Source organism: Hyalella azteca, unplaced genomic scaffold (genome assembly GCF_000764305.2).
Source record: "Hyalella azteca isolate HAZT.00-mixed unplaced genomic scaffold, Hazt_2.0.2 contig493, whole genome shotgun sequence".
NCBI lineage: Eukaryota > Metazoa > Arthropoda > Malacostraca > Amphipoda > Hyalellidae > Hyalella > Hyalella azteca.
This window is the reverse complement of record NW_025930840.1, coordinates 196,334-209,633: the sequence shown is the minus strand read 5'-3', so window position 1 is coordinate 209,633 and position 13,300 is coordinate 196,334. Positions and strand designations below refer to the sequence as shown.

Below are 13,300 nucleotides of genomic sequence, written 5' to 3'. Positions count from 1 at the left end.
CGAAGTCATCATTAAGTGAGAATTGAAATCTTCCTCAGTCAGTACTCGTTAAGTCTATGTTGTCAAGTCAGTATCTTATCAGTCAACGTCGTCAAGTCAATCTCTTATCAGTCAACGTCGTCAAGTGTCTTATCAGTCCACGTCGTCGAGTCAGTATCTTATCAGTCAACGTCGTCAAGTGTCTTATCAGTCCACGTCGTCAAGTCAGTATCTTATCAGTCCACGTCGTCAAGTCAGTCTCTTATCAGTCCACGTCGTCAACTCTTTATCTTATCAGTCCACGTCGTCAAGTGTCTTATCAGTCCACGTCGTCAAGTCAGTATCTTATCAGTCCACGTCGTCAAGTCAGTATCTTATCAGTCCATGTCGTCAAGTCAGTATCTTATCAGTTCACGGAAATTAGAATATCTTTTATGTTCTCCGGCCGTCGAAATAACTGATCATTCCAAATTAAATGTTTCCTTAACAGGTAGAATATCAACAGCAGCACAAAGAAATCCATCAATATCATAAATTATCCAAAGTTAACGCAATCAATGAACAAGAAATTAAACTCCCATGTCGTAAAAAGGACAATCAAGAACATCTCACGACAATGTAACAACAAAACATGTTACGAAACTCAAGCAATAAGATATATTTGTAACAAATGTGAGAAGTTCTTAAGAAACAAGAAGTGATAAGAACATATGAGTAATTAGAGGATAGAAGTGGACGGGAAGGACGGAGTGGGCGAGATGGACGGCCGTGGTAGATGACGGGACGGAATGGATAAGGATGAGAAGACGGAATGGATAAGGATGAGGGGACGGAATGGATAAGGATGAGGGGACGGAATGGATAAGGATGAGAGGACGGAATGGATAAGGATGAGAGGACGGAATAAAATATAATGGACGAACTTTGTTACAGAGATTGGGACGGAATAGAAGATCATGGACGAGGAAGAAGGGATGGAATGAAGAGACTTCTGTTTCGCTTCGCTGACGTGCTTTTAACAACAGGCTCATGTGACACGTTATTGAAGAAACAATTTCACGAGTTATTGAGAATACAGATATTGTTCATTAAAATCTAATATACAAACAAACAAGAAAAAACGGACGCAAATGAGAAAAAATGTAAATTTAAAATAAGCCTTATGATTAGAAATTAGAGTCTTGATACTTGAAACATTTGTCAACAGATTCTGGTCAATTTTATTCCTGAAATCTTACTTCGACAGATTTTTTTGTTTTTCGAAAGTCCTAGCTAAAAGCTTATGATAAGTAATACAATCATGGATGAGACTGAGCTCTAGAAATAAAAGATTTCCTAGATTTGATTAACAATATAATTTTTTCATAAAGTTGCAAATTACTGTTGGTAAAATTTACATCTAGAGCAATTTTCTTTTCTATTTGCAAAAATTTCTTAATCCATTCAAGAGCAAGGGAGGCACAGCTGCTCGTTCTTTACTGATAAAGCAACAATCGCATTCAGGAAAGTACACACAGAAAACAAAGAGGCGCAAGATATCATCTTGTATGAGTAAGGCCTCATGCCCATCCCAAATAATTTTTTAATTCTATTACATTCAAAATTTTCAATTTCCATTAACATTTCTAATAAAGACGGGGCCTTTGACTTCAAGTTTCAAGCTTTGAACATCCACCAAAGGAACAAACATATTTTCAAAATATAATTACAGCTTTTAAATATTCACAACACTGAGAACGTGGAATTCAATAAAATTTCCGAGTATTTTCTATTGGATAAAGAATTTTATTTTTCTACAAGTCGTGTTGTCTCAGAAAGAGACAAAAGTTCAATATAGAAACCATCACGTTTCCAAGACCTCATTCTTGCAATCACAATTGAGAATTTTTGTACAGCTTATCACGTGGACAGAATCTGACGAGTACTTAAGAGCATTGTACGGGAATTTTAGTATTGGGTTTAATAACTCCTTTACGCGAGTCAGTTTCACACTTGATATCAAGTCTTGAACTGTAGCCGTTAGTAGAGTTATGTTGCAGCTTGTGCAGCATGGAAGAGTGAACGCTGTGCTGCAGATTGTGCCCATTAATAGGTGGGTGAACTGCGTTTAAGAAAGATCGGTTTTGGGATTCATTAGGCGGTGAAATAGGCATCTGTGGTCTGTGAAGTGGAGGTGGGGAGTTGCTTCCAGTGCTCAGTGGTGGAGATAAGATGGAATGTGGTGGAGATAGAACACTTCTTGGTGGCGAGATAACCTCTTTTAGTGCGGCCACTGATGACTTAGACAAGTGGTAGGACTTGGGAGACTTAGGTATTTTTGGAGGGAGCATGTTGTAGGACTGCTGCAGGTCAAGAGGTGCAGTCTGTACAGGACTCTCACTTCCAGATGACATATGTGAGTCCCCGCTGCTAATGCTCTCTTTGTACGCATCTCTTAGAGCTTCTGGGGACATGGAGGCCAGGTTGCTGGGGCTGTATTCCCCAGTCGTGGGGCTGTTGCTGGCGTTCATTTCGTCGTAGCTTGGGGACTCGCAACTCCCAACTGAAACACAAATGAAAGTCGGCGTTTCATTAGGGAAATTTTTAACGATGTGAGGATAATCATAAATAGGTAATAATAATCATAATCATGGAAAACAAGCGTGAGCTTTTGGTTATATAATGTCGATGTTTACTCTGAATAACTAGTTTAAAAGGGTAGTACGAGAATAAAATCTAAATCTAGTTAAACAGCAATTACTTCCAGGAAAAACTGAGGGATAACATGTAATTCTATCTAAATGCGACTAATTCATACGAGATAGGTACTAATAAAGAGGAACTTGTTACTTGGAGTTTAGAGAATTAGGATATATTTTTTTAACGGAACTAATCACGAGAAGACGAGGCTAAATTATTATAATATATCCGGCATGTGTAACAACAAAAATGCAAATGTTTAGCCTCACCATCGGTCATCTTCTGCAAGGTGCGTTGAGCTTCCCTATCTTCTTCACTGTCTGTAGGGCCGCACGCCGTGGTTTTCCAGTGAGTGCTGGTCGTGGGGAAAAAAATTGTTCGTTAGGATGCAAATATAAATTTGGAAAATTAGTGCGCTCGAGTTATTCCTGCCTGAATTAGTAGGATGCAAATATACGTTTTGAAAATTAGTGCGCTAGAGTTATTCATGCCTGAATTAGGATAGAAATATACATTTCAAAAAAATAGTGAGCTAGAGTTCTCTATGCCTTAATTAGCTGTGGAGTGAGGATCTACGAAATATACTAATTTTATTGATACCTGAAACTTAGATACATCAGTTGCACGAGGTTCAGGATAAAACTTCCCGAGTATAATGGAGAATTGCTGCACGATTTATATCAGGAGCAAAATACTTAAGAATAAATTATATTTGTTTAGTAAGATTATGAACTCGAAATTTTTGTTCCCTTGTTTCGCTTTAATTTAATAATTTAATAACATATTAATTTGATAATACATTAATAAATTTATTAATTTTTTTTCGCTGCCTATATATATTATAATACTGACCGGAGTCCAGAGGCGCTGATGTATCTCTTCTTGCACATGGAGCAGTTGAAGGGTCTCTCGTTTGTATGGATACGCTTGTGTAGCTTCAGATGCACGTACTGTGTGAACTTTGATGAACACAACTCGCATTCAAATGGCTTGGAACCCGAATGCAGCCTCATGTGAGTCTTGAGGTTGGAAGTTGAGCTAAACCTCTTGTGGCAGACGGAACATTCGTGAGGTTTCTCGCCTGTGTGTACGAGGTTGTGTTTCTGGAGGTGCGCGAGTTGGGTGAAGGTTTTTGAACACTGATTGCAGTGGAAAGGCCTTTCACCCGAATGAGTTCTGAGGTGGACTTTGAGGTTCGAAAGTTGCCCGAAAGTCTTCTTGCAAATGTTGCACTCGTAATGCATTTTGCCGTCTTTTTTGTTCAGAGGATACGGCAGTGAACGGAAACCTCTTTGGGATGTGCTAGGAGGAGAACCTTCGCCACTACTGTTGCTCGAATGTGATGAAGAAGAGGGAGGCGTTGAAAGTCCGGACGAAGCTGGAATGGAAATGGTGAGGTGTTGGTTCATGGGCGTCGATTGCGGGAAGTTTCCAGTGCTTGCCGATTCCGGAGGCATGCATCCATCGTTTGCGTAATAAATTGGCATAGTGGCAGTCGACATGACCGGCGGCATGGAGCCGTAGCCAGCGTGGGGGTTGTACACGTCTTTGTCAGAGTGCGTCAAGTGAGTTGAAGAGGAGTCGGCAGTCATGCTGGACGGGGGCGACGTTCTGGATTGCGGTGAAGATAAAGGCGAAATTTGCATGGGAATTGGGGATCGATGAGCGGGATCACGATTTCTCTGTAAAATGGACTCTAGAATGGAAGCGGATGGAGCGCCAGGTGGATCATGGGTGTAGTTTAGGTGGGTGTCGGGGGTCACAGTAACTCGTGGATCTTGAGGAATGAGCGCAGCCAGCGACATCCGTCCCGAAGACGACACGTTAAATGACGACCGTGGAGAATCAGCTACTGAAGAATCTGGATTCCCATATTCAATGGAATGTCCCTGGAATCGCCGCGCTGAGGCTATCGGGGATAATTTCTCACCGGCGTCTAAGTTATATCGGTTTTCATAATGCATGGCTTCTGTAGGCGGCCTGATTTCATTGGTTCGGTTTCGTCTCTGCGTCTTTAAAATATTGTTGTAAGTTATGTCCATATCTCCTGGGGGAGAGAGTCGCTCGTGGAAAGGATTCAGTTTGTGATATTGACTTGCACGGGTGACTTGTACGGCTGGATGAATATTCTGAAGAATATCCCGCCTGTCCAGAACAGCTGGTTGTAGTACAGTCAATTCCTTGCGGAACTTGTCATCTGGTAAACTTTTTAAGAGTGGCTGTACACCAAAGATATGGTTATCTTTTTCTTCTTTCTTTACGAGCTCTTCATTGAAATTATCAGGTATAATATAATCGGGGTGATCATAATGACAGTTATCAGATGAAGATACACCGTCATGGTCTTTGTGGGCTTGGGTGCTACCGATGTATGTTTTGGTCCAAGCGATTTTGAGCTTACGGCAGCCGGCAGCATTGTCAGTTTTGTGGTCGCTTTCTTTGCGGTCGACATCCATTCCTTCGACGTCGTCTGACTTCATATACGCATCTTTCTCTGACATCTTCGTGCTGCAAGAAAAAAAATGGAACTCATATCTAGAGAAGTTTTATGAATGCGTAATTAGTGTATTTGGATCACTTATTGCGAGGAAATCAAATAAATTCGAACGTCTCCAAAAACAATACTTGAAATGATGAATAATAGAAGAGATAAAAGATTTAAATACATAATATAATATGTGTGCTTTCTTTAGCCTATAATGTTTCCCCATGACCAGACTTTTTAAATGAGTCATGCCTTTATCTGCCGTGGGATTTCGATGCACTGACGAAGTACACAGCGCGTTAGAACGAGGTCACGTCAGAGAAGGTTTGAAACAATAAATGAAAATTGCATTCAATTGCAAATTTCAGCTACTAATTCTTGAAAATTTTCGACTAAATAAAAAATTTTTTAGAGGCACCATTGAAACAGTTGTTCATCATCGTAAGTCTCATCAACACGAAATTTAAAGCTTCTACTTACCAATAGTTGATAGGCTCATTGACAGGCTCAGTGTACTCAGGCGATCTGTATTCCGTCTCCCTGTATAGCTTCTCTGTATTGTAGTTGTTTTCGTTGACGATCGCATCTGAGTTGTATTCCTCGACATCGTTGGTGCGTGAAGGACTCGTGCTACAATATCCTTCATCGGCCCGACTACGACTGTCGACTTCAAGGTTCCCGCTCTGGACCACATGACTGCTCTGGTTCGGGTGTAGGAGGTGGTTAGGGGGATCCAGGAGGTGGTTAGGGGGATCCAGGAGGTGGTTAGGGGGATCCAGAAGGTGGTTTGGGGGATCGTAGTCATGGGGGGAAGGAGCGTATCCAGGTTCTGCCTCGATATCGCTGCGGCTTTGAGTGGGCGAAGCTGCATGCGATGTCGAAGAGGATAGAACTTCAGACGACGGAATGCACGTGTCTGTGGAAATTCAAACTCATCTAGAAAATGCACGGGGGTGAAAATGCATTATAATTTTATGAGAACGCATCTAGCCGCTCTATGCAACTACTAATAAATATTTTTATGCCAAATGCATTATAATTTAATGAGGACGCATCTAGCCGTTCTATGCAACTACTAATAATTATATTTATGCCAAGCGTCAAATCTTGAGCGTAGGTAACGAGTTGTCTATGAGTGCCATGTGGATATTCTACACATAGGTACATCATTGCGCGAACTGAATACTGTGCAGAACCACGAATCAAATTTCTTCACGTAAATCTACGGGATCAACTCCCACTATTTAAATATGTCGGAGATATCGCTTCCGAATGATTTTTGACGACGTCTCGAGTAGTAAAAAATATTGTAGATTATTTTTTTATATACGTACAGTTATAATCAATCTTTTTATACAATAAATGCAGTTGGAGATATTTAACCTTATATACAAGAAATGCTTTACTATGATATATGTATATTAATATTTAAAAAAAAATAAAATATTAAAATTTTAAAATTAATAAATTCCAGATGAAACACGGTAAAATAATAACGCTATCATATACACAATTCTAAGCTTAATAAATATAAGTTAAATATAGTTAGTTAAATAGTTAAATATAAGTTGAAATTCTAGATGACACACGTAAATAATAACGCTATCATATACACAATTCTAAGCTAAATATATGTTATATTTGAATATAAATTGAAATTCTTAATGACACACGTAAATAATAACGCTATCATATACACAATTCTAAGCTAAATATATAAGATATATTTCATTTGCATAATAAATTGCAAAGATATCATCATTACGTGAAGAGTTTACCTTGCAGTCGCTGTATCATCTGGCCAGCAGAGGAGGGGTAGTTGAGGCGCTGGGAGAACTCCTTGCAGTACCACACCAACAGCTCCGTGCCTGCCTGGATGGTGCGCGTCGTGATGAAGAATATCTCACCCTGCGGGGGGGGGGGAAATTGATAAATTGGTGAATAATAATAATAATAATGAAATATGTCGATAATATATTGGTAATGAAGAATATCTCACCCTGGCGGGGGGGAAATTGTTCGATTGGTGAATAATAATATTGAAATATGTCAATAATATATTAGTAATGAAGAACATGTCACCGTGGGGGGGAAATTGTTCGATTGGTGAATATTAATATTGAAATATGTCAATACTATATTAGTAATGAAGAACATCTCACCCTGGGGGGAAATTGTTCAGTGAGCATAACAATATTATAGCATAATAATATTATATAATAGCATAATAATATTGAAATATGTCAATATATTAGTAAAGAAGAATATCTCACCCTGGTGGCAAAATTGTTCACTGAGCGAAAAATAATTTTCAGAGGCGGATGTATGAAATGAATAAGTGAAAGATTTCATTTAGAGGTATACGCTGAATGCAATGAATAAGGAAAATTTTTGTTAGAATAGCAATGAAATTTTGGATTTTTTTAGCAATATATAGGAATAATATTTCATTCCCACGCTTACGCTGAATGCAATGAATAACACTAATATTCCATTCAGACGCATACGCTGAATGCAATTAATAAGGATAGTTCGTTCAGACGCATACGCTGAATGCAATGAATAGGAATAATATTTTATTCAGACGCATACGCTGAATAAAATTAATAATTCCAACATTTAATTATTCATTATTATCATTTGTTAATTTAATTTATTTATCAATTTATTATTTATTAATTAAATTATCATTATTAATCTCACGTCGTGCTGGCATGCGACAAGGTTCTGCGTATGGGCGCTCATGGCGGGGTTGACGAAGCGCATCCAGTTGCTCCTGCTGGTGTTCTGACCGTCGATGTAGTGGTCCAGCTCGTTGTTCTCGTTGTAGACCTGACGTACCGTGATCTATTATTTTATACGTGTACTAGTAGAAGCGATTGTTGGAGTAATGTCGAACAAAAGTCTTGTATAAGAGTAGAAAAGAAGCAGTTTTTTAATTATTGTAGAAGAAGTTATTGTATAAGTGTAAAGAAAGAGCAGTTATTGAATTAATTAAAAAAATTATAGTATAAGCGTAGAAAAACAAGCAGTTATTGAATAACTTTAGAGCAAAATTCGAGGATGAGTGTAGAAAATGAAGCAGTTGCCGAATTAATGTAGGATAAATTCTTGTATAAGTGTAGAAAAAGGAGCAATTATTGAATAAGTGTACAAAAGTTTAGAAGATTTGCAGAGTATTTGCAGTCAGATGACAGCGATAAAAGAAATTGATGCGTTCACTAAAGTTTATAATTGGTAAGAGAATCGCCGTAATCGAGGTTTTATTGGACGAGTGTGTACAATGTTTGGACGTTCTGAAAGGCATTTTTGAAACAAGGAGAGACCAGACTGATAATCGATGTTCACACTCTAGCGACATATACTTTACGTCAAGATTAATGGAACTAATTTAATGCCCGATTAGCACACAACGAATAATTAATAATCAAGCAAAAAAGGCATATTACTGAGGATAAGTCAGGATAAGTCAGGATAAGTCATGACTTTTCCCTAAAAATAAATATATATAATTAAAAAAGTACTTCGCTGTAAAGAAGTACTTCGTCGTAAAAATGTACTTCGTCGTATAGTATTACTGTATTAGGCAATTAGGTTATGATAGAAAAAGTTAATAAAATACCAAATCTCTCACCCGCCAGAGGAAGTTTTTGTTCTGTATGAGGGGAAGCTCGTGGGGTTTGTAGACAACCCCTTTGAGGGGTCCAAATTTCGTGCCCCTGGGGATAATGTCTGTGCTCCACACTCCCATGTCCTGTACACGAATACAGATTACGTTATTACCCACGTAATATATTATATTATAATATTATCATTATTATGTAACATTACAAATTCTTACGTTACTTGTTAACGTAAGATATGTGATTATATGATATTTCATAATGAAGAAATAAAATACATAAGGATTATTTATTTTTATCAAACAAAAATACATGAGACATAGAAATAAAATTTTAAAATAAATTAGGAAATTATCATCTATTATAACGTAATAATTGTTATTTTGTAGGTAATATTTTTAATTGAATTAAACATTGAATTGTGATTCTTTTATACAAGTGAATGATATAATTTACGTGAGTTTAGAAACCTACGCAAAATCTGGCACACACAATGACAATTATCAACGTACAAGATTTGCAAACAAATAGTGATTAAATGAGCATAAATAAATCATAAAACTTTACACCTGCAAATATATTGAGCCAAACAATTTCCTCACGAAACCTTACCATCAAAATTTGTCATTAATTGTAAAGGGAAGTTAACCTATATGTGCTAAGTATCGTACGATATCTAAAATAACATCCAATTTCACTATAAATTCATGCTTGTATACCAGGCGATTTGAACTGACGATACAATAACTACTAAACACACATGTATCGAAAGCTACTCACAAACATCAATCACAAAAATTGTTTAATATACAAAACCGGAAAATGTTATATTACGAATTTGCAAATCGTTGCGGGTGTCTAAATGATACACCAAAAATTAATAAAATGTAAACTACTACAAATCTTAAAAAATGCACAAAAAAGCAACTTAATAACAACGTTATACTTGCTAAATTACATAAATCTTTTCATTAGTGGAATTCCCTAACTACAGAACCTAATATAAACAGTTCAAGTAAAAAGTTTTCAATTCTCATCCAAACTATTGCAATTTTAAACACTGAAATATTTTTATTTTGGATGCCTTTAAATTGGCAAAGCAGGAATTCGGCAATGTCTGTAAATGTTTACTAAAAATAATACGGCACTTCAATCATATTTCATCTTAAATTATATCTCAATCACTATATCGAGAGTTGTCGTTTAGAAATACAATGAATAATTAGATTAAAAACGATAGACAATATGTTTATCAGCAGTGTAGGTAAACCTACACTAACCTACATGTCCATAAAGCGTACATATTATGTATAGAAGAATATGAATGAAAAAGGATTGACTTATTTCATGGAAAAGCAGAGCAAAAAAATCAGCAAGTGTGGGAACATTAAAGATACCTACAATCGAATTCGGTCACATGCAGAATGATTATAACGTCGTGTTTTGATCCATATGCGAATTGTTCAGATAAACGTAATACTCGCAAGTAGAACAAAGATCATAAATTAGTAACGGTATTTCATTTTCATTCCGATCCATACGGTACCTAATTAAATATTTTCGAACTTTGTTGAAATTTTTCGAGTCCAAATATGCACCTGAGATGCACATACATGGTTCTATTTGAGGATATGCTTCAAGGATATTCTACAACAAAAAGCACAAAGAATAATCAATACTTTTCATACTAACTCTAATGACATATTCATCATGTCAAAATAAGAATATATGAGTCATGCTCGTCCAAGAGATACTGTATATAGTACCTATATATGTACTCTACAAATACAATAATGTATTCATCCACTACTTGGAAGCACAGAACAACTACAATTTACTACTCGTTGAGTTATCAGTAAGCTGTCAACAAACACAATGATGCACTCATCAAATAATTATCAAGCATTCAATAAAAATAACTTTTAAAATATCGCGTATATAGTATACTTTACTTGCAGCTCTATCAATCCCATGGACTTCGATAAATCGTGCCTGGGAATAATGAAATTACTATATGTATATACATACATTCAGTCTGGAATTGTCATTCGGTCTTTATGAGTGAATCAATCTGTTTATTGCTATTTTTATTCAATTCGGTTGATGCTATTTTCTTATTAGAAAACAAGTTTCAAATGAGACCTCCACGACTGCGATGCAAAAATTTCTACGTACAAAAGGTCACACGTTTGTCACTATTTCTTCATGAAGAATATAAATAAAATCGTAAACAAGCGAATGAAAAAATGCAATCATCAATGACAAACAGCAGGTGCCGACTCAGTAAGGTTTTCAAACAGACGACTTTTTTACATTTTCTCATGAATTGAGCAAGCAGGAATATTCATTTTGACAAAATATATTACTCTATGCAGGCTAAACTCAATTCAACAAATGCAAAATACTTTGCAACTACTAGAACGGAACAACATAATCTACAAAGAAGCCACACAATCTACAACGAAGCAGCATGAGCTGCAATAAAGCAACACAATCTACAACGAAGCAACATGAGCTGCAATGAAGCCACACAATCTACAACGAAGCAACATGAGCTGCAATGAAGCAACACAATCTACATCACGACTTCTACAAGATGGGATGCAAGCGCGACGATCAGCCAGCAAGCAACGCTGAGTCGATCAGACTTTTTAGTTCAGACTCACCAAACGCGCGGCCGAACCTCGTCTACGCCGACTCCCATCAGCAGCAGCGACAACGCGTTTATCCAGACTCGAATGAAGTTCTTCATGGAAAGAATTGTACCTGTTATTCGCCCAGTTCCTGTATGCAAGTAGTTTTTCCTCGTTGATTGAAGAAGTTGAAGATACATCGGGAGTTGACAGAGGTTGGTAGAGGTTCACGATTGCGGATGGTCTTATGGCTTCTTGCATTTTAAAGTGGTTGTCCATGAGCTGAGTTGAACAGTTTTGGATTCTTTGTTTGTTTTTCTTTTTCATTTGATGCGCTGGAATCTTCGAACTGGAGCTTTCAATCTTTGATGATGTACCCAAATCAGAGGAAATCAAATTTTCGATCAGGTTAGTGAGGCGATCTTTGGCATCCGAGGAACCGGAGTCGACCTTTCCAGTCGGGGTACAAGAAAAGTTAGGAGAAATGGGTTGCACTTCGCCACACTCGTTATTTGAGGAGGTTTTAACCTTATCCATATTACGTTGGATGTACTGACAAACCCACGTCAAGTTCAAAGCCTCTCTAGACCGAAAACGTTCAATGAATTTTTGAACAGAATTCCGATCATCCGAGCTATCAATTTGACTTGGACTATGAACCTCATTATGCCTTGTCATGCCACTTCGTCTTGCTTCCGAATATGAATCCAAACCAGGCTCGATGAACATGCCGTTGATAGAAAGATCGAGCGGCCCTTCATTCGAGTTCAATTTACACTGTGACTGAGAATTCCCAGGCGCGTGGTTCACATTCAACAAAAAATGGCTCGTTTGCTTGTCACGTGCACCTAAGCTACATTTCGGCGAAGTTCGTCCTTTTTTGTCGCTGGAGAAATCATCTTCCGTTGACGACACGGTGTTTCCATTCCTTTTTACTAATGCCCTCAACTTACATGCTAGGACATTAACCAGACCATCTATACCTATAAATCCAACAGGCTTAGCCTTTAATGAAGCGTAAAAATTACGCCTACAATCAATGGAAAGCTCAACACTCACACCATCCATGCTTTCTGAAGGCTGCAAATCGAGTACTGCTGGTAAAGTAGTTTTGGCGTAGTCTGTCCCACAAGTCTGCGGATCCGCTCTCGCGTCGTACACTGTAAACGTAACCTTGCTAGCCCACTGTTGCTCGGACACAGTTCTCGGGTCCCATTGGTCATCGTGCTGAGTTTGATCGTCTGCCATCTTGCCGCACACAATGAAATTGAGTCTAAAAATTTGGGAATATTTTATACCTTATTTAACCATTCAGTATAGTCAGAGGTAGCGAAAAGTCTGTCCCTTTAATGTCATACAAGTTGCCACTGTGCCTTTGATATGCTATCCTAGAGGAAATCATAACAAGGCGCCCTAGCTATTGTATGGGATTTTATCTGAAACAAAAAATAAGATAGTTAACACAACACATTTAGTACGTCAATAAATATGCATTAGAGAAATATGTGAGCAGATAAAAGTGAAAAGAAAAATTGTACAATGTATGAAATTTACTAGAATGAAGAATCTAATCAAAGCTACTAATAATGATAATAGTAGACAAAAACATTAAATTCAAAGTTCTAGTTAAAATGAAATACACTGTGAATGTATGTCAATTCACTTCAGAAAATAATTGGAATTTAGTACAGGCATGAACTCATGACTAGAACACATGGATAAGCACAACTGAAGATCATGAATCAGTTAAGATCAAACGATCTTTATTGATCAATTTACTAGGCGAAACAATGCATTTGATCGTGAGGAGGAATACTGACAAGTCATCGTGTCCAGAGTTGAACAACCTCGACTGGAAGTAAATTATCACAAGTGTTCACACTTCACCGTCCGGAAAAAGC

General features: G+C 37.5%; 1 protein-coding gene across 2 annotated transcripts; it reads right to left on the bottom strand.

The window, feature by feature from the left end:
* Window positions 1–219: 219 nt before the first annotated feature.
* On the bottom strand, window positions 220–12,835 carry LOC108678240. Of its 2 annotated transcripts, none has more exons than XM_018166609.2 (8): window positions 11,433–12,835; window positions 8,778–8,897; window positions 7,847–7,975; window positions 6,922–7,051; window positions 5,624–6,059; window positions 3,511–5,166; window positions 2,928–3,013; window positions 220–2,521 (listed from the first exon to the last, which is right to left on the bottom strand). In XM_018166609.2, the coding sequence occupies exons 1-8, from the start codon at window positions 12,645–12,647 to the stop codon at window positions 1,905–1,907; spliced, it is 4,389 nt and encodes a 1,462-aa protein (XP_018022098.2). In that variant the 5' UTR covers window positions 12,648–12,835; the 3' UTR covers window positions 220–1,904. The 2 variants fall into 2 exon arrangements, with proteins under 2 accessions (XP_018022098.2, XP_018022097.1); XM_018166608.2 differs by having other exon boundaries at window positions 12,459–12,835.
* Between the last annotated feature and the right edge of the window lie 465 nt (window positions 12,836–13,300).